The 22,847-nt window shown below is 39.8% G+C and overlaps 1 protein-coding gene across 5 annotated transcripts in view; it reads left to right on the forward strand.

Moving 5' to 3' along the window:
- Nell2 (neural EGFL like 2) overlaps positions 1–22,847 on the forward strand; it is a 340,654-nt gene that overhangs the window by 54,862 nt on the left and 262,945 nt on the right. For all 5 annotated transcript variants that reach the window (XM_042677765.1, XM_042677763.1, XM_042677762.1 and 2 more), the window contains exon 4: positions 15,572–15,722. In XM_042677765.1, coding sequence (XP_042533699.1) covers positions 15,572–15,722 — 151 coding nt within the window. The remainder of the gene's footprint in view (positions 1–15,571; positions 15,723–22,847) is intronic.

Consider the following 22,847-nt stretch of genomic DNA (forward strand, 5'->3'; position numbering starts at 1 on the left):
ATGTTTCGGGTTGTTCACACACAAATTTTTTTTTTTAACCTAACAACTTTTGTCACCTGTAGTAACGAGATAGTTGGACTTGGTAATTAGTATGCCTCCCAGGACCTGTTCATGCATCTGTATGCAGGATAGATTACATTTGCAGGTGAGATTACAGGTGTCTCCTAGAGCTGTGTAACAGGTGGAGGGTGGTGAACATTGTTCCAGGGGAGAATTAGGAGGGGAAGGAAGTGACCGTCTTATCACAGCTAAGGTAGGCATGTCATTGTATCGTCCAAACTTTGGACAAAAAAGTTGATTCAGTTCCACTCAGAATATTTATTGACCCTATCTTTCTGTCTTGGGTTGTGATTTCTGGTAGTTACTGTGCTAGAACAGTACAAACACACTGGTTAGCTGTCAAGGAGATTCAAGCTAGTCTTTCTGAGGATATAAGATCAGTATAGAAGCAATTAGGCAAGAAACAGGCAGAGAGAAGCCAGGACATTCAAAGACAGCCTGGGAAAGAAAGTCTGTGAGACTTTTATCTCCATCTTCAATTAGCCAGCAAAAAGTGTGGCTCAAATGGTAGAGGAACAGCTTTGAACAAGCTAAGGGATAACATTCAGGCACTGAGTTCAAACTCTAATACTGGTGTGTGTGCATACACACACGTGCATGCGCGCACGCGCACACACACACACATAAATCAAACAAAGTGATGTATTGAAAAATAATGCAAGTGTGTAGTAAATCATCAGACCTATGGAGTATTATCAAAGGAAGAGAACTGTTAAGAACATGTAACATGGCCTGGTACTTGTAATGCTAGCTGTTCGGGAGGCTGAAATTTAAGGATCCAGGTTTGAAAAGGCAGCCTGGGCAGGAAAATCTATGAGACTCTTAACTCCCATTAAATTTGTGAGACTCTTAACTCCAGTTCAACACCAAAAGAGCTGGCAGTGGAACTCTGGCTCAAGTAGTCGAAAACTACCTTAAGCTTTTTTGCTCACACACATATAAAAGATAGGACATGGGAAGGGATCTATTAACTTTTTTAAATATTTTTTTTTCTTTTAGTTTAATTAACTTTGTTTATGTGGTGGTGAGGAATTAAATCCAGGATCTCATGCATGCTAGGCAAATACTCTACCCGTAGAAGGAATAGCTTGATTGCTGTGTAATTTCAGGATTATTTTAATGCCAGGTTTCTTTATTAGCTTAAAGAGTAAGAAATACAGTGAAGAAATTATCTACAGGCTACTTGATAGAATACTCATTAAAAAATAAGCCTTACAAGGGCATGACAGAAAAAGCAAACACGTTCATTTGTGAAGAGTTCTGAATGTTCTGCGTAGGTCAGACCCCAACCATCCTGACCCTGAGGGTAGATCTGGGGGAACACAAACCCGGTGCTCACCGTGAGTCCTGGAAGGTGTTTGTGGCTTTGCGGTTAGAAATTATTTCCTGCGGGGTACCAGTGGTTTACACCTGTAATCCTAGCTTCTCAGGAGGCTGAGATCGAAGGAGTGAGGTTCAAAGCTGGCAGAGGTAGAAAAGTCTGAGACTACCTCCACATTACCAGCAAAAAACAATGTGGAAGGCATGGCTCAAGTAGTAGAGTTCCAGTGTAGTGGGTGCAAAGCTCTGAGTTGAAGCCTTTGTACTGATTCCCCTACCCCCACCAAGTGACAGTTTCCTTTTATATTCTAGAAATGTAGAATTTTTCTAAGAAAATAACTGAACTACTTTGTAGTCATCAGAGGGGATTCTTTTTTTTTTTTTTGGGTCATGGAACTTGAACACTGGGCGCTGTCCCTCAGCTCTTCAGCTCAAGGCTAGCACTCTACCGCTTGAGCTACAGCACCATTTCCAGTTTTCTGGTGATTTATTGGAGATAAGTTTCATGGACTCTTCCTGCCTGGGCTGGCTTTGAACCGCCATCCTCAGATCTCAGCCTCCCGAATAGCTAGGATTACAGGTGTGAGCCACCAGCACCCAGCTCAGAGGGGAAATTCTTCTACCTGCCAATAATATAGATCCTACTTTTATTTTCTATTAATGTGCTTGATTTAGAAAGGGCTAAAAACTTCTGTTCATCAGTTTAAGGTCCCTGTGTAGACTTGCCAGTTTCTATCTTCCAAGCAAAACGATGCTTTGATATTTAAGAATATAAAACATTATTGCTGCTGGATGCTGGTGGCTCACGCCTGTAATCCTAGCTACTCAGGAGCCTGAGATCTGAGGATATTGGTTCAAAGCCATTGTGGAAAAAAGTCCATGAACTCTCATCTCCAGTCAACTCTCAAAAAGCCTAAAGTAGAGCTGTGGTCAAGTGATAGAACACTAGCCTTGAGTACAAAAGCTCAGGGATAGTACCCACCCAGGCCCTGAGTTCAAGCCCCAGGACCAGCATACACACACACACACACACACACACACACACACACACACACACACACACACACACACACACACACACACACACACACACACACACACACACACACACAGTATTGTAAACTTTTCTATGTGTTTTAGTATAGTTGGTTGGATTTATCACCCACCTCATCTTTTAAACCCGAATACTAAAATGGATACTGATGAACAACATTGAAGGTAAAATAACCATCATGACATTATTCGGATAGACACACCATTGTACGAAGGCCTAGGAGTAAGTGGCAGCGTCTTTTCATCAGTGAGCAAGAGTCAGCTTCACTGATTGATGGTTTCTTACATGCAGAGCACAGTGCTTTCAAGGAGAATTGCAGCATCAATCCGGGTACCTGGCAAACTTCTCATAGGATGAGAAAAGATAGGATATTCCACAAAATATGCATATCCACCTCAGTGAGGGAAACAAAGTGACAGGCAGAATTTACCTACTTCCTTTCTCTCTCCTGCAGCACTGAGCACTTTCTCTCTCTTCAGTCTTCCTCTTAAGATATAAACTATTTTCCTTTCAGGATATAAAATATCTTTCCTTATTGAAGGGAAATGATGGATTTGTTGCTTCCAGAGCTCAGTAAGTTCTGGCTCCATGGGCCAAATTTGGATTTTATTCCTGTGATAAAAAAGAGGAAAGAAAGAGGATATGCAACAGAGATGTATGTCATTTGTAACGCCAAAAAATGTATTTACTCTCTGGCCTTACATAGACGGTTTCCTGCTCCTGGTTTTAAAGAATGGTACCCTAAGGTACATTGGAGTGAGTCTTAGAATATTTGGGGAGACATGTTACTTTGGGACTAGGCAAGCTCCTGTAATAGAGATATAGCCCTCAGATAAAATATATAGTCCTCAGCTAAAGAAGTTTCTTTCTCTCACACAACCAGAGGCACAGAGGTAATCCAGCACTGAGAGGCATCCGTGCCAGCTGAGGTTATTCTAAGACCCAGTTTTTGTCTGTCATCTACTCTATAATACTCTTACTGGCATTGAAGAAGTTGGCTTATTTCTACCATATTCCCAACAGGAAGGAAGAAAGAAAGCCATTTCCTTTAAAATCATAAAAGCTGGAGTAGCATTTACTTCTTTTTACCATACCCCACTGGCTAGGGTTTAAGAAGTCTGACCACATCAGCTGCAAGGGTTCTGGGAAATATTGTTTCTAGATAGCATGCATGTGACTACATAAAAAGTAGAGTCTTTCTGGGGGTGCTAGAGGGTCATTCCTGTAATCCCTAGCTACGCAGGAGGCTGAAAATTGAGGATCTCAATACAAAGCCAGCCCAGGCAGCAATTTCTCAGAGACTCTTATCTCCAATGAGCCAGCAAAAAGCCAGAAGTGGAGGTGTGGCTCAAGTGGTAGAATGCCAGACTTGAGTTGAGGCCCTGATTGCTCTTTGTGTTGGATGACAATTAACAGTATGTCACAGCGAAACAGACAGTTCATATAATCATCATGTTACTGATCTTGTTTCAGGCTTCCCAACATGACCATTGTGTGGTGTGCACCAAGCACAGACTAAATGCTCAGTATTCATTAATCAAAAGGAGCAGAAAACTGGAGGCAAATCTTGGTCTGGGTATGGACATTTAGCAAGTAATCTCTCCCTAAAGAGCTGACTGGGCTCAGATATGGTGTTTCTGGAAGTGGACAGATCAGCAGTGGAGGGTTTATAAAGGCATTCCAGTGAGGTGAAGTCCAGAGAATAGTTTAGACACTAAATGAATATTCTTTACATTATGCAAAGGTAGTTTCAGCATTAACTAGTGAATTTAAGGGAAAAAACTCATAGTGCTGGGGAAAATGTCAATAATGTATTATGGGGCTGGGTCTAAGGGGTCAATGTGTCCTGCCTGGTAAACACTGCCAGCCCAACAGTCCATGGCTGGCAGGTATCATTGAGTAGATGAAGCATTTGGACACTTTTTAGTAGGATTCATTCCCTCCCTCCCTTCCTTCCTTTGCCAGTCATGGGACTGGGGCTAGGGCTTGTGGCCAGGGCCTGGGCAATATTCCTGAACTTTTTTGCTCAAGGCTAGTGTTCTACCCCATGAGCCAAAGCTCTCTTTCTGGTTTTCTGGTGGTTAATTGGAGACTGAGGTCTCACAGACTTTCCTGCTTAGGCTGGCTTCAAACCAGATCCTCAGATCTCAGCCTCCTAAGTAGTTAGGATGACAGATGTAAACCCCCTCCTCCCCCAGGAAACAAAGACAGAAATTTCGTTAAGATTAGTACCTGAGCCTCTGGTTTGAGAATCTGGCTACAGGATTTCCCATGCCCTCTATTATTTTATAATGCTGTTTTCTTTCTTACAGTGAACATAATAAGAATGGGGAAAAACAAAGCTGAATTTTGATAGGATGATTTATTCTGATCGGCGATATTTTGGTGTCATGTTATTCTGAAAGAATTTGATTATTATAATTAATGAAGGATGAAAGTCTAACAGACTCCTAAAAAGTGCATGTCTCAGGTCAAGTTGGCCTATTAGGAGAAAGATAAAATTGTACATCTCAGCATTTCACCTCTGCCTAATTGACGGGGCACGAGGTAGCATGTCTTTGGCAATTCAGCAAAGATTTTGTTAGAATAGGCTGTTGCACTCGTAGCTTGCAGAGTGCATAACCTTCATATTTTATGTAATTGGAACTATATTATAGATCCCTAAGTATTATCCTACTATGTCTATTAATTAATATTGATAAATATTATTTACTAGAAAAACCCATTTAGATTCTGTTAATGTTTATCTTCCCTTCCCTTCCCCTCCCCTTCCTTTTCCTCTCTCTCCCCCCCTCCCTCTCCTTCTCTCTCTCTCTCTCTCTCTCTCTCTGTGCTCTTCCTGGGACTTGCACTCAGGGCTGGAGCTCTGTCCCTGAGCTTCTTTTGGTTCAAAGCCAGAATTCTACCACTTGAACCACAGCACCACTTCCCACTTCATTGGTAGTTTATTGGCCATAAGAGTCTCACAGACTTTTCTGCCCAGACTGGCTTTGAACTGAGATCCTCAGATCTCAGCCTCTCAGGTAGCTAGGATTACAGGCATGAGCCACTTGCACCTGGCTTGTTTTTCATTTGAGAAAACATTTTATTTTGGTTTAAGTGCAAGCCTAGCAAATGACTGGGTATTGCATGTTTACTCTGCTCAAATGATATTAAGCGTGCTATTTCCCAGTGAAGAGGTAGGATCAACCAGGGACTGACACAGTCCATGGAATATGAATGACATCATCATCTCTGTCCTTGTCATTGTTCTTGCTTTGGTTACTGTCATCAGTCATCATCATCATCTGTTTGCCCCATGTTTGTACCTATAGGCTCCTATTCCCGAGCAACATTGCAGAGGAAGGAAGAGAGGACAGGGAGGAGGATATTTTGACTGATTGAGTCTCAGTTCTGTTGAGCAAAACAGCTGCTAGTGTTACCCAAGCAGTTTTGAGGAACTCCTTCACCCGAGCCGGAGACATTAATCTGATTGTAAATGCAAAGTGCCAATTCGAATTTCAATCTACAGTTTTAACAGTGAGCAAAATCAGAGAACCCATAGTGGCTTTTCGCTGTCACGCTCTCTGAAGGAACATTGTGCTAGAAGCCTTGTTATTATCAAAAGCTTGCTTGTTAGCAGGGAATCAAAATGAATGGAATGGAACAGTTGTATCTGTTACATATAAAATTTTAATACTTAATTTTAAACTGCAGGTTATAGATATAGTCTATTAATTTTCTCTCCTCATAACCTTACTATATTTGTTGTGTTTTATTAAGGCAGATGTCATCATGGGAGATCAGTGGTTTGCTTAAGATCAACCAGTTAATTGTTGGATCTATGAGTACAGTTGAATGTATATATATATATATATATATATATATATGGTATAACATATATAATATATGCAATGTATATAATGTGATACACATGCATATATATTTGGGGAGGTATTGAATGAGAGCTTTGTGCTTGTTAGGCAAGTGTTCTACTATTCGAGCTATACTCCTCCTTTCTTGTTAATTTTACAGATAGGGTCTCATACTTCTGCTGATACTGGCCTTGAACTGCAAGCCACTTATTTCCCTAGTTGCTGGGAGCACAGGCATATTATACTTTGTTTTTGAGATGGTGTCTCCTCTAGGATGGCCTCAAACAATGATCCTCCTATCTCTACCTCTTGAATCACTAGGATTACAGGTGTGTGTCACTACATGTAGCCTCTGATATTCATTTTAGTTTGTTTGATTGGTTAATGCTTATTCTTATGATTTTCGGATCACATTAATGTGTGTCTGCTATTTTTAATTGTTTTTACTTTTTTCTTTACTTTCCAAATGGTTTAGAAGAGCTTACAATTTAGCATGTCCATTTATTGTGCGCAGTGCGTCTTGATTTTACTGTGGTGTTGCAGAATTCTGCTGTGTAATAATTGAAAGCATATCAGCTTGGGCCAGAGTCCCAGCTCTGTCACCTAAATTTGTTGTTGTTCAATACTAGCAGGCAGAAGAGTACTTGAGATCTGTCATCCCTGAATATGCTGTCTATGTGTTTGGTCTAGGTGATGACAGGAAGCCTAAAGTGGGCAGATCAAGGCTCAGAGGTACACCCAGGCAAGAAGCCAAACTCTAGCCTGAAAACAACCAATGAAGGGCTAGAGGCCTGGCTCAGTGGTATTGTACCAACTAGCAAGTGTGAGGTCATGAGTTTAGGCCCTCAGTATTGCCAATAAAACCAAATGCCCCACAAAATACCCCTTCCCCCCAAAACCCAAAACAAAACAAAAAGAATTACCATCAATCACTTGACAACAATATGAACCAATCTGAAGGACATAAAGGTGCGTGAAACAAGCCAGGTGCACAGTAATAGGCAATGTTTGGCCCCACTTCTATGGAGAATCTGGAATACTTGCACTCAGAAACAGCGTAGCACCGTGCCGTTCCAGAGCCTGTGGGAAATGGGGGAGGTACTAGACAAAGTTCAAAGCTTCATTCCCATGGTATAAAAAAAGTTCTGGAGGTCTAATACATAGGCTCGTACCTGAAGTTATAAATGCTGTATTGAATCCCTGAAATTTGGTAAGTCATCTTAAATGTTCTCATGGTGCATACAAAATGGACACCTATATACATATATATGTACACCATGTATGTATGTGTGTGTGGTGTATATATACATACACACATATACACACACACACATATATATATACATATGTACACATATAAAATATGATGTACATTTATTTAAATTTGTCAGCTCTACCCAAGTAAGAAGAGGAATTTGGCCACAGAAATCTGCATTGCATGACTTTTTATGATTTTAAGTAGTTTTATTGCCTTATTTTATGATTTTAAGTAGTTTTATTATCATATCAGTTTATGAATACAAAGCATCTTGAGCTATATCTTTTCTCATTTCCCCCCATCCTTCCCCACCTCACCCATCCTCTCAGTTTTTTTAGTTTCATAGGATATACATTGGCTATTATTCTCCCTCCCTTCCTCCCTCCATTCGCTGTTCTTCCACACCTCAAATACCAGTTTCCTGGTATTCATTTTAGAGTGTGAGTTAGTTGTTCTAATAAAGCACACCATTTGGCTTCTCCCCTGCAGGCACCATACTTGGGTTCATCCATTTATGCACATAGCCCAGTAGATGTTCACCTACACATCTATAAATTAGATCAAAAATCTATGTATTAGAGAAAACATCGTCCTTTGCATTTCTGGGCCTGACTTAATTTCACTTAAGAGCATTTTTTTTTCAGGTCCATTTATTTATTGATGTAATATCATTCTTCCTAATGGATGAGTAAAATTCCATTTAGCTTATTTCAGAAATCTCCCTGCCTCTCTCGCCCTTTCCCTTCCCACCCCCCCTTCCTTGCACATTTCAGTGTGTGTATTGGGGTTGCCACGTCACATTGTTTCAAACCCTGAAAATGATTTCTTCATCCACATTCAGCACTGCACCCTAACAGTCCCAGGATTAAAAATGAATATTTTGATGTTATTGCTTCAGAGCTGCTTTTAAAAAATATATTCATAATTGCTTGAAAACGCCACTTGCTAGATTCTTAGTGAGTTTTTTTTTTGGCTCTGCACACAATAAAAATAGAAAACATTAAACAGCTTTCAGGTTTGAATTGAAGCATATCTCCAATTAAAAAGACCTAATGCAACCTGGGCATGCTGTTGAGTTCTTCCATTGAGCTTGGTGCCAGCCTTTCAGGACTTTTTTCAGCTCTTTTCCTCCGTGGAGATGATTCAAATAATCATCGTCTGCTCTGCTTTGAAAAGACTCTGAGCTTGTCCATAAAAGAATGGCCGTGCCTTGTATTCTAGAAACAGGGTAGGAGACAGGACTGAATATGAAGAACCATTTGATGGCTCAAAACTTTCTGGTAATTTTTTTTAAACATTGAAGGTGATATTTAGTGTCTCACTTTGGGATTCTTTGAATGAAGGCAAACTCAGAAAACCTGCTGAAGGAATGATGGATATTGGAAATTTTAGTGGGTCCTACCTTTCATTGTAGTAGAAGAGTAATAATGCTATTACAATTCTGAAGGATGTTCATGCTACTTCGTGACAAAAGCAGCTCATAGTCTGTGTAGTTTTGGGAGAATTTTTCTTTTGTAACAAGTGCACTTTATTTTTCTGGATTTTATGGGTAACAGGAGGCTTTGTTGATGAATTGCTTTTAATCTGAATTAATTTTACCATCTGAAACTAATGATAGATGGGAAAAATAAAATTAATTCTTGTACAGTGGCTTCTTTGATTTGATTTTTCTGGGTTTTGTAGTAATAATCTGCAGACTGTCTGTCTCTCTGTCTGTCTGTCTGTCTCTCTCTGTTTTTTTCTCTCTCTCCCCTCTCTCTCTCTCTGTGTCTCTCTCGAACACATACTAAGTCTTGAGAGGAAAATTGCAACAATGAGAAGTACAAGTTGTCATGTCCAAAACGAGCTTTACAACGTCGGTGCGGGGGGGGGGGGGGGGGGGGAGGGGGGGAAGGAGAAGGATTGGGATTGGGGGGGAGGGAGGAGGCTGGGAAGGGATGCGAAGGGTAAACCAAAGGAGGAGGCTGCAATGCTTGGTAAGAAATGTACGCATTATCCTGCCCATGTAATTGTAACCCCTCTGTACAGTATGTTCACAAATAAAATAAAATTAAATTAAAAAAAAAAAAAGAATTGGAAAACAGGAAAGCAAATGGGGAAAATGACCTTTTTTAAAATCACTGCTAAGCGATTTATTGAAGGAACTACAAATGTTGTCTTATGTGATTAGTTTTTTGGGGAGATTATTTTCTGAGCCTGTACTCTCTTACTGATGACTGTGACTCTAGATGAAATGTGGCTAAACGATGCCTTCCGTGCTCAGGAGGCAGCAGAATTCAGGGTATTCCAGAATACTGGACCAGAAGACATGAGCACTGTTAGAAATTGTTGGGCATCTTTGGCAGGATGCAGATTGTTTCATGGCTTTTTTTGGGGGGGAGGGTAACTAAAAATTGAACTCAGGACCTCCCACTTGTTAGGCAAGTGCTCTACCACTTGAGCCACATCCCTAGCCCTAGCCCTTTTCATACTTCAGTTGTTTGTTCAGTTTCCAGTGATTCAGTGATTCTCCTGCTGAGGACCTCCTGTGTAGCTGTTAAACCACAATGCCTTGCTTAGAGATTGAGATTGAGATGGGATCTTGCTAAATTTTTACCTGTGCTATTTAAAAAAAAAAAACAACCCTGATTCTCTAAATCTCTACATCCCAAATAGCTGAGATTAAAGGTATAAGCCATTATGCCCTCTTAGGACTTGAAAAAAATAAAAAAGGGAAAGAGAAGTATAAAATAGGATGTGGATTCAAGGAGGAAAAGACATGCAATTCTGAAAGATAAAGGTTGTTTGCATCACATGTACAGTTTATAAAATCTATGCACGCATATTTATGTGTCCAGGTGTGTTCTTATGTGTGTATATAAGATCTATGTCTCTTATCTATCTACTTTCCTTCTACCTACCTACTAACCTTGTGTACTTTTCCTGTTGATGTCTTGTAATCCACCTTTTCATCTTGTTCTGGTCCTGAGATTCCTGTAATTTATTAAGACACTTTCTTAGCTTTAGGTACCACATTCTGATGACTTTTTTGTTGTTGTTTTGAACTCAGGGTCTGAGTGCTATCCCTTAGCCTTTTCACCCAAGGCTGGTGTTTTTCTACTTGAGCCACTGCTCCACGACTGGTTGTTTTTGTTGGTTAATTACAGATTAGAGTCTTACAGACTTCCTTGCCCAGTCTGGCTTCACACCACAATTCTCAGATCTCAGCTTCCTGAGTAGCTAGGATTACAGGCATGAGCCACCAGTATCTGGCTCTGATGACATTTACTTATTTATTCATTCATTCATTCATTTATGTATTTATTTATTTATTGATGACTTTTAATTGTATTATTTTGACAACCTTGAGATCTTTTGAGATCAGATGTTGAAATGCCAGCCTCCCCGGTATGAATTTCTGTGTGTCTGTGTCACGTTATTTTTAAGTTAAATTTATTATTTTATTTTCTCTAAGTAGTTGTACACAGAAGTCTCATGTCAGGTTATGAGTACAATGCATCTTGATCAGTGCCACCTCTTTCATCATTATGTCATTCTCTCCCAACTCACCCATCCCCCCTCAAGTTATCTGCTCCATTTTCACATACATACATTGATGGTGATGACTGTATTTGCCCACCACTCCTGTCTCCATTCTTAGTAGTTTAAAATCACTATTTCTGAAATGAATGTGAGATCATCATGCTTTCACCGCACTTATTTTCATTCAGTGAGAAACTGTGAACTTAGTTCAATTCACCCGTTTCCCGTTCTTTTACCTTTGGTAATCTGTCAGTGACTCAAGTGCTTTAGCTAAATATCTTCAGCATCACACATCTTGTCTGTTCCTGTTCTGTTCCAAATGTCTGCTCTCATAGAGTTCCCAGACCCTCTACAATTCCTTCCTCTATTCAGATACAATGATTTCTTTAAAACGTGTTTGCAAGGGCAAAGCTAGGCCTAACGATGACTAGAAATAAGTTAGGAGTTGGTAGCAGAAGTGTTCTGTGAGAACTGAAATCATAACTCCACTATAATCTGTATTTCCCACAGAGTTTCTTTGATCATATCCAGGAAATTTAGAAACCTTCACTTGTGACCTGGTCCCTGAACAGGAGGATAGGGCGCTGTCCTTGAGTTGTTGTGCTCAAGGCTGACACTTGACCACCTGAGCCACCTCCACTTTTCAACTTTTTGCTGGTTTATTGGAGACAGGAATGACACAAACTCTCCTGCCAGGGCTGGCTTTGAACTGCAATCCTTAGCACTCAAACTCCTGAGTATCTAGGATTACAGATATAAGGCCCTGGAGCCCAGCTAATCAGTATTTCAAAGGCTTCCCTTTACCTCCCATTTCGTTCACTGTATTTCCAGCCAGAGCCTCTTACATTTTTACTGATGCTACATATCATAGCCTGTTCTTTCATGTCCTTTGTGCTTTCTCTTTAAAAACAAACCTTTATATGGTATCTATACACAAAATACAATTAAAAACAAGCACACATAAGTTGTACCGCCTCTTTCCTTGTTTCACAAATCACATTCAAAAAGCATCAGAGAATAATGTGGAGATTTACAGAAGGCTTTTTTACATAGGCCAAAAAAGAGGTACCCCAAAGTGCATGAGTCTCCTTAAGTATCATTTCTATGAAGTTCTGTCTGTCAGGCAGCTAACACATTTATTTATTATATTATATTGATATTTTTGATCATTAAGTAGTTTTTTTGAGGGGGTTTCAATTCAACATGTCCATTTGTGAGCACAATGCATCTTGGTCAATGTCTTTTTCTTTTGCTGGTAGCTCGGTGAACCATATTCTTGGCTCTCAGTAAGTGCGATAGGCACCCCTGAATTGTCTATTCCTCTCATTTGCATCGCCATCTGTCATCTTGCTCTGGAAGACAAAGGATGCTGCTCAGGTTCTACCTATCTGAATAGAGGAGAAGCATAATCAATATAATTTAATTTTGCTTTTCTTTGATCTGTCGAATTAAAAGGAAGGACTGATGATGGGCTCACTTCTGTGTAAATGAGAGTAGGTTAGAAGTGTATTAAAATTAACATCTTGTATACTTCCTCAAGGAAGTAGAGAATTTGGAGCTAGGAGGAATTGTATAGATTGCTTGCTATACCCTATTTTATCTCTGTGAAAATAGGGGAGAAAGTACTTTGTTCACCATGGTAGACATTGAAATCCAATCCATTATTAACCTTCCTTCCTTCCTCCCTCCCTCCCTCCCCCCTCTCTCTTTCTTTCTTTCTTTCTCTCTCTCTTTCTTTCTCTCTTTTTCTTCTTCTTCTTTTTTTTTTTTTGCTGGTTCGGTGGCTTAGAACTCCAAGCCTGTGTACTATTGTTCCTGAGCTTTTGTGCTCAAGCCTAACACTCTACTACTTGAGTCACTGCTACACTTGCACATTTTTTTGTGGCTCATTGGAGATAAGAATCTCACAAACTTTCCTGCCCCTGGGCTGGCTTCAAATCTTGATCCTCAAATTCCACCCTCCTGAATAGCTCAGATTGCAGGTATGAGCTACCAGAACCCTGCATCATTATGCTTTTGAATTGCAAACATGAATAGAAATGTGGAAATTTTTGACCAAAAGACTGTTTTCCTAAAACTTTGAACAGAAATCCCTATCCTGACTTTATTGTCCTGTGGACAAGATAATAAACATGCAGGGTATGTCTATCATCTGACCAAATCTAGCACAAGGGAGTGGCAGATTTGAGGATAGGGAAGGGTTGTTTCTCAGTGGCAAATATGAGTTTCTTTCCTTGTAGAAAATGTTGATGGAATCACAAATCTGGGTTACACTAGCCAACAAAGTGTAAGTTTACCCTATCTAGCCATTCTATCTCACCCATCCAGCAAAGGCCACTACTTACCCATTTCATCCATGTTGTGTCTCTTTAGACCTCTGTATCTTACACAGAGTTTCTTCTGGCTGGATTGTGCTTCTTTCCTTTCTCCACCTGGTAAACTCCTGATCAGAAAGCAAGAGTTTTATGAGCCTTCCCTCTAGGTGCTGCTGTTTGCTTGTCCCTCTACATTCCAGTAACACTTTGGATCTACCTGTATGGCAGTATCTTTTCATGGCATTGTTGTATGTATATGTCAATGGCTTCTTCATGCATGTTCATTCCCAGTTGTGAACCTTTCCATAACATAAACTTGTGGGCCTAGAAAGTTGGGGAACTTCAGATGAATTCCTAGAGTCTGCATTTCAGCAGGCATTTCTGCTGTGCAGCGTCCCAGGGAATGTTGGGAAATGCCTGGGAATGTTTCCGGCTGTTGCAATGACTGAGAGTTGGGTACTACTGCTATTTCTTGGGCAGGTACCCAAGAATGCTAGGGAAACAATGACAGCTTCTACTGAGAAATCCTTACCTCAGCCTGTTTTGCTTTGCTGAAGAATAGAAAAGATGAGAATGATTTTTATAAGAAACAATTTCTGATTCCCAACAACCCTACACATGTACTCTAACTAGAAGAGCCTTGTCTCAAAAGTGACTCTGTTGCTTGAATAATGAAGTTTCTTATGTATTAAATCCATTTCTTTTTTTTTTGTTCTGGTCCTGGGGCTTGAACTCAGGACCCATGTGCTGTTCTTGAGATTGTTTTGCTCAAGGCTCATGCTCTACCACTTGAGACACAGCTCCTCTTTTGGCTTTTGGTGGCTAATTAGAGATAAGTCTTATGGGCTTTCCTGCCTGGGCTGGCTTCAAACTCTGATTCTCACATCTCGGCCTCTTGAGTAGCTAGGATTACAGGCAGGAGCTACCAGCACCCAGCATTAACTCCATTTATATCTATCTATTTATATCTGTCTATTTCTCCCTTATCCTTCTGGGTCATGAGATTGAGGTATGAGACTAAACCATATGAAAGTGCAGAATAAAAGTTTCATTATTCCCAAGCAAACCTTTCTTGGCTAGGTTTTGTCTAAGCCTGGTAGAAGTGGGTAGAATTCTATGCATTTTTTTCAACAAACATGGTGAGAAAATTTGATCTTAATTCTTCAACCACTGCACAGAAGGCTGAGAGTGACTAATTTCACTGATCTTTTAAAGAACCTATTTATAGCAAGCCTTCTGGCTAAAGAAAACCAATGTTGAGAGTGGCTCATAGATTTAAATCCAGTTTTCTGTCAGGAAGTGTCAGCAAAGCTAAATGGCTCTAGCATGGTTCTTTAGGTCTTATTCTAGGAAGTTGGTCTTTTTGCTCTTTGTTGACTCTGATGTGGCTGTGGCATCTCAGATAGAGGAAGCATGTAAAGAGAAACTCGTTTCATGAGTGTTTTTGATTCTTTGCCTCAAAGGAGATGTTTTTGTAGAGATTCCTGAAACACAAGTTCAGTGATTCATGTGATTTTGCTGTCCTGTGTTATAAGTAACATAAAGTCTTGGTGAAAGAATTCCCTTCAGTTGGGCACCAGTGACTCATGCCTGTGACCCTAGCTTCTCAGGGGGCTGAGATCTGAAGATCAAAGTTCGAAGTCAGCCCAGGCAGATAAGTCTGTGAGATTCTTTTCTCCAATTAACCACCAAAAAGCCAGAAGTGGGGGCATGGCTCAAATGTTAGAACTCAAACCCTGAGTGAAAAAGTTATTGGAGAGTACCCTGGCCTTAAAAAAAACAACCCAAAACCCAAACAAGAATTACTTCCACATGTTGCGTTTCAGTTGTTATTTGATAAAAATAGTGTTTAGTTTTCTCAAAAGGTGCTACGTATGAGCTGGGTGCCAGTGGTTCACATCTGTAATCCTAGCTACTCAGTTGGCTGAATCTGGAGAATTGTGGTATAAAGCCAGATAAGGCAGAAATGTCTCTGAGACTCTCCAAAGTAACTAGCAAAAAGCCAGGCTGGAGGTGTGCCTTAAGTGCTTGATCACCAGAATAGCAAGTGTAAGGAGACATTCCTGAGTTCAAATCCCAGACTTATTTAACATCCCTGTACCACCAATGTTGTGTGCAAGAAGAACCTGATAAAGTAAAATTCTAGTCTGTTTTTAATGCATATTTGTTTACTTTTTTTTTTTTAAAGATACACCCAGAAGCATAAAAGCTTCCACTGCTACAGCTGAGCAGTTTTTCCAGAAGCTGAGAGATAAACATGAATTTACTATTTTGGTGACCCTGAAACAGACCCACTTAAACTCAGGAGTTATCTTCTCTATTCACCACCTGGATCACAGGTAAGTAGTTGTGGAGTTTTCTGTGTTTACCTTTCATGCTTAAAAGAATGTATATTTAAGCCAGATCTGCTAATTCTCGTTTCTTATTAGATTGAGATCTGAAGATCAAGGTTCAAAGCTAGCCTGGTTAGAAAAGTCCATGAATTTCTTTTTTATTTTATCTTATCGTTTTCCTGAGTTTCTTATCTTCAGTCAGTTACCAAAAAGGTAGAGCTATGGCTCAAGAGGTAGAGCGCTACCTCTGAGAAAAAAAAAAAAATTATAAAGCTTAAGGACAGTACCTAGGCCCTGAGTTCAAGCCTCAGGATGGGCACAGGCACACACACAAACGAACATATTTAAGGAGAGTAAACAAAAATCAACTATGACCTATGACCTCCACACAAAAGGTGATTTTGCTACATTATGCAAAATGATGGACAGAGATATTGGGATCTCCCTGAAAGCAGAGGATGCCGGGCACCCAGGGTGAGTGGTCAGCAATGCATTGGCGTCTCCATTTGTAGAACAAGTCTAATGGTTCCTAAATTCCTCAAGGTTTATCATTCTCAGTGTTACAGACATACTTCTTACTTTCTGAACTGTTACCCACAAGATACTATTCTTCCCTTTTTTTTTTTTAAATTGGCTGTTAATCACTGGGAGATCTTAATCACTATTAGATAACTTCTTTTTTGCATCATGGATTGCAGCAATCACAGCTGTGTATTTCATGTGTGTTGAAAAAAAGTGCTGTGTTAGCCTGGTGCTGGTGGCTCACATCTGTAATCCTAGCTATTCAAGAGGATGAGATCTGAGGATTGTGGTCCAAAGCCAGCTGAGGTGGGAAAGTCCATGAGCCTCATCCACAATAAGCTACTGAAAACAGCCAGAAGTGGTGCTGTGGTTCAAGTGGTAGATTGCTATCCTTGAGCAAAAGAAGCTCAGGAATGTGTTCAGGACCTGAGTTCAAGCCCCAGGACTGGCACATACATACACACAAAGTACTATCTAGTATCGTCCCTCTTCCTATAACTAGGAGCATCCTTGGGAGAGCAGGTGGGATCAAGGGGAGAAGACAAGAAAGAGAAATTGATTCATGACATTTGGCATATTGATAGGTTGCTACTAAATAATGCCATGTGGCTTTGTTATCATTTATCCCTGTAAGAATAGCTACAGTTAAGACATGGGAGGTTCCTTTGTGTATTTTGGATACTTGTGCTACCATCTTACTATCTGTGGCCCTGGCGCAGTTATATAAGCTCTCTGTGTATCAAATTTCTTATCTGTAACTTGGGATAATAATAGTATCTACTTCCTAGGTTGTGAAGAATATAGAGTTGATATATGTAAAGTGCTTTATTTATATAATAGCCATAATGATACTATACAGGTATGGGCAGAAAACTTATTTGCTTTGTCTTGTCAGCAGTGAGGCTGTAAATCTCTTCTAAATCCAAAAGGTCAAACACAAGCAAATACATAAGAAAAACTAGGAAAGCAAGACTTAAGAGAGAAGGTTGTTTGGCACTGTCCAGCTTATGCTCAGGACTTGTGGACACAATTCATTCCAAACTGAGCATCGACGATGAACTTCCCACACCCCCCACTTGGCTTTCTTTACTCCCACGGTCTAGTCTGTGTTGGAGGGGAGGGTATCATCTTGACCCGGAGGTGGTAACTGGCTTAAGACCTTCAAGACAGAGTGAAAAAGGCTGGGGGAAATTCCATTCTCAAGGGATCACTGGGGCGTTCAGGGTGGTAGTCCCAGAGACAGGCTCCATCTTCAGTTGATTGAGATTCAGTGTGCTCCAGAGCTGGCAGCCCTTGGGCCTCTGTCTGCCATGCCAGTTGGACTTTTTAGGCAACCCAGGTCACACAGTGTAAAGGAAGATGGCAGAGCAATCTGGTTTTGTGGCTGATGAGCTCTACTTGCTAGGAACATTTCCCTATTATTTTATACACACTACGTTTTTTTTTTTTTCTTCTGTGCCATTTTCTTTCACCACCCTGTATATAGCAACAGAGAACTCACTCCACCTTCTTTGAGAAGAGGACATTATTATACATAGATGGCCACTGGTAGCTCTGTTCTTAGCCACTCTGGCCTCTGTGCTAAGCAGAGCTGTCTACCCTTTTGTGTCCTGGGAGATGATGGCCGGGTTCTTCACAGATCTGTTGCCTTCCTCTGACTTAGTTCCAGATGGTCGTTGCTTGCATTGGGCCCAGAGCTGAATACATTAATCGTACACACATGTCTAACCAGCATGAACCTACAAATTTTCCATCTAATAATTAGTGAAACAGTTTGAATTACTCTTTTTTTTGACATGTACAGAAATCTTGCTTAAAGAAGAGAGACATACATCAAAAGTTAAATAATATAGTAAATATAAGTTATAATATATAATTCAATTCTCTGGGAAAAGGAAAGCCAGAATATACGTATCAATGTAGAGAACTGGCAAAATGAGCACAACTGGAAAGTAGCAGTAATTAACACTTATTTTTCAATGGCACATTGTACAGAAGCAACATCAGAATTAATCTAATTAGAAAATTAGAGATGTATCTGAAACCAACATAGTTGTACATGAAAGTAGGAACATTTCATTAAATGATTAATGTGAGACTAATAATAATAATAATAATAATGTGAGAATCATTAAACACAATTGTCTTAAGGAATCCCACATTATGTAATTATTACTTTAATCCCAGGTGCTTTTTTAAAAAATCGAACTCTGTTTGTTTATTGTTGGTCCCTGGGCTTGAACTTAGGTCTGGGGCTGTCTCTGAGGTTTTGTGCTCTAGGCTAGCACTCTACCACTTTGAGCACAGCTCTGCTTCTGGTTTTTAGGTGGTTAATTGGAGATAAGAGTCTCTATAGCTTTTCTTGCCTGAGCCAGTTTCAAACTATGATCTCCAGATCTCAGCCTCCTGAAAAGCTAGGATAACAGGCGTGAGCCACCAACTCCTGGCTGGCTTTTTTTTTTTTGGAAACAGTGTCTTGCTGATTGCCAACTCATGTTTTCATGAGTTTAACTCACTTTCATGGGAAGCAGACACTACACGCAGGCACCACCACAACATGTGTAAAGTTTACTTTTCAAGAGTAACAATTAAATACACGTAGTTCAAAGACCTTGTTTTTCCATTAGGTGGTATTCAGGGCCTCATGCTTGGTAGAGACAATTGGTAGCAATTTTTTTGGGTGGGGTCTTGCTTTTTGACTGGAAACAACCTGGAACACTAATACTTCTGTGTGTACAGCCCATGTATAACATGGATTACAGGAGGTTACTACCACTTTCAGTACAATGACAGATTCTGATCCATTCTACATTTGCACTTGTGGTTGTGGACCAAGTACATATACTTTTGTATATATCTTATAGTCAAGGCTTCTCTCCACACTATTTTCCTTCATATCTGTGGATTGAACTCATTACTATTATTATATACATCATTACATATAACTATGCATAATTATAAAATAAACACAAACATTTATATTTTATATTATATCACATATTTATGTTACACAAATTTATATTTGTATTATACAAATAAATATTTGTATTCTTGTGCTTTCTAGTTATACTTAAAAATTTTGTATTCATTCTGTAATTTCTTGAGTAAATTATCTTACCTTTGCAGGATGAATTTATCTATTTATCTGTAAATCTGATAAAAATTTGGCTAAACAGATACTGTATTTTATTATTTATTTATTTATTTTGCGTCCGGTTGTGGGGCCTGAACTCTGGGCCTGGGCGCTGTTCCTCAGCTCTTCAGCTCAAGGCTAGCGCTCTACCACTAGAGCCACAGCGCCACTTCCGGCTTTTTTCTTTTTGCTTGTTTGGTGCTGAGGAATCGAACCCAGGGCCTCATGCATGCAAGGCAAGCGCTCTACCACTGAGCCACCTTCCCAGCCCCAGATACTGCATTTTAAATGTAGTACATCTTTCCATTATATTAAAAAATTATTTATTTATTTACTTTTTTGAGTGCTGATCCTGGATCCTGAACTCAGGGGCTGGGTGCTTTCTCTGAGCTTTTTTTGCTCAAAGCTAGTGCTCTATCACTTGAGCCACACTTCTACCTCTGGCTTTTTTGGTAGTTAGAGATGAGTCTTTCAGACTTTTCTGCCTGGGCTGGCTTCAAGCCACAATCCTCAGATTTCAGCCTCCTGAGTAGCTAGGATTACAGCTGTCAGCCACTGGCTCCCAGCTAAAAATAAGTTAGTTTTAAAAACACATTTTTATTTGCCTAGTAAAACGACCATTCGTTCATTTTATTATCAATACTCACTGATGCTTAAGAGTGTAGCCAGGCGTGTTTGGTATATATCTGTAATGTCAGCACTTGGTACAGTGAGGTGGGAGGATCACAATTTTCAGCCCAGCCTGGTGTACATAATGATACACTGTCCAAAACTAACTGGATAGCTGGAGACAAACTATATCTCTTTCAGTCATAACTCTACCAGTTATTGGCCTTGTGGTCTTGTACAAATTACTCCATTCTTTTTAGCCTGTTATTTGTAACTCAAAATAAAAGGGTTAAGAGACTAGTAAAAATAATCTACAAATCATATACATCCAATATTCTCTCATTCTCGTCTTATAAATGAGACAGATAAGCTAAAGAGATGTTAAAAGTTCTATGAGAGTGTAAGTAGGAGTTGGGATTAAATTCATATTGAGTATGGAGCCAGCTTGTCTACCTCTGTTGTGTACTATTTTCTGGTGTCTACAGGAGATGGCCAAATGTATTCTGTTCACCCCCCACCCCCCATCATCTGCAGAGTCAAATCCCAAGCTCACTTCTTCACATTCTTTAGTCTGGTGCTCTTGTCAAAATGCCATCATGTCTTCTCACCTCCTGTCACCCATTAGACTTAGTGTTAACGTTGTATTGTTTCTTTCTTCCTGTTATTGGTGCTAGAGTTCTTTCTTCCTTTTAGTCCTCTTTTAATTTGTATTTATACATTTAGTCTCATCACTTCCTGGACATTTCTTTATTCTCTACTTTCACACAAAAAAATTAAGGTAGCCTATAGAGACTCCCGTGGGACAAGATAAAATAAAATGAAGCATGAAAATAAGGACAGAGGAATAAATAGAAACCCAGGGAAATGATCAAGAGAACACTGCTATTCTTGTTACTGAGACACAGTCCCCAGATGGAGTTTCATGACAAAATGTAGCATGTGTCCTTAGAAAATAAGTTCAGAAGGCTTCATGCTGGCCGGTGGCATCATTCCACAGACATACTTAAGTAAAGAACAAATCTAACCATGACACAAGCAACACCTATCTATGGGTAAAAGTCTTTGCATTTTTCCATGGGAATCAGTTGGTTCAACCCAGTTTTTCTTCTTAATATGTCATTAGCTTCTGCTGAACACACACTTGATGTTGCACAGACAGATTTATTCTCTGCAATACCATCCTAGCGAGCACTTGGTCTGGGCCAAGTACAGCTCTCTGTAAGGATCGTTCTAGTGCATGATAGGAAAAGCTCTTCTCCATGATGGGCCCGGAGACGCTCAGATTCCCGATTTTCCCTTTTCAGTGATCAAAGGTTGTCTCAGGGTATACCTTCTGAGCTTCTGTTGGTATCGATCTGGTAAAAGATTTAAGAATAAGAACCAGTGAATTTAGACTCTGTGAGTTAGACCACAGAATGTCTGTGAGAGAACATACACTCCAATGTTACTATTGGTATTCAAGATGGTGTGATAATGCTTCTTTCTTCCTTGTCTCCGTTTGGGTTGACCGTTGTGAGCCCCAGCTTTCGTGCATTCTGCTCTCCAGCCTAGGGAAGGAAGTAGGAGGTAGGAAGTGATGGAGATGGAAGAAATGTCGGCTCCAGCACTGGTGGAACACTGTAATTTTATTCAGTAGGAAGACAACTGTCAGGCTCAGTGGCTAGCCTGCTCATCATTGATGCGCCAGCCTCTGCTTTTTCTTCTTGCCTGTCCAAATCCTGCTCATATTTCAAAACTCCATAAAGCTATTACTGTTCTTTTCAGTTGACATCGATTTATTTTTTTTATTTTGTCAGCTTCTAATGCATTAAAAACATTTGGGCCACTCCTTTTGCCTTTCTGCTATATCATGTTTTGTATGTGTATTTATGCACATGTGTTAATTACCAGTGAGACGCCAAAGACATCCTTTTTTCCCTTTTGATCACAATTGTAACAAATACTTGCTGAGGCATTTTGAAAATCAAACTGGAGTCTTTTCTAATGAATAATATATCCCATGGTTCAAAACTTAAAAGGCACATCAGGATTTAAAGAAAGAAAAGTTCTACCTCCATCCCTGATCCCTGTCACCCAGTGTCTGTCCCTGGGGGATGAAAAAATATTATTATTGAAGGAAATTTTGACTGTAATAAAGATAATAGAGCTCATTCAATCAGTGGTGTGTTCAGGCTCGCTCACATGCTGGCTTAGGAGAGTTGAAATTCTGTGAGCTGGTTGATATTAATTTGCTAAATTAAGAACAGACAATGGTATGAAAATCACAGAGTATAGAATAAGCAAAGCAAGGCTTTAAAACATCTAGCTTGACTTATCTATCTATTTATATATCAACCATCCACCCATCATCTGTCTGTCATCCATCTATCTATGATATATCAACCCTCCACCCATCATCTATTCTCTATCTATCTATCTATCTTTCTATCTATCTTTAATGAACCAATGCCTTATAGATAAAGAAACCCACATATTACAGTTGTTTCTCTGGAGAATGGAAAGAGAAGTGTAAAACATTTATCAACCCCGTAATGCCTGTAGCTCTGGCTTCTGTGGTACCCACTGTTAACACTGTGGGTGCAGCTTTCTAATCCTCTCCTTAAGTGAGTTGGTTTGTTTGTATAAATTCTCACATTGACAACAGATTTGCATTAGACGTCTATAAGAATTGTGCATTAAGCTCGCAAATCTCTTTATAGCTATTGAACAAACACAGATGTGAAATGAGTATTTGGTGGATGACAAAATGAATGAAAGATCAAGAGAAAGATCATCATGATTACAGCATGAATCATGAGTGGCATCACAATGTTTTCACCAGGGTAGACAAGCAGATCTGGAGACAGTTCAAATGTGTCACATTGATG

The sequence above is a fragment of the Dipodomys spectabilis genome, unplaced genomic scaffold (assembly GCF_019054845.1).
Source record: "Dipodomys spectabilis isolate Male_0828 unplaced genomic scaffold, ASM1905484v1 ptg000039l, whole genome shotgun sequence".
Lineage (NCBI taxonomy): Eukaryota > Metazoa > Chordata > Mammalia > Rodentia > Heteromyidae > Dipodomys > Dipodomys spectabilis.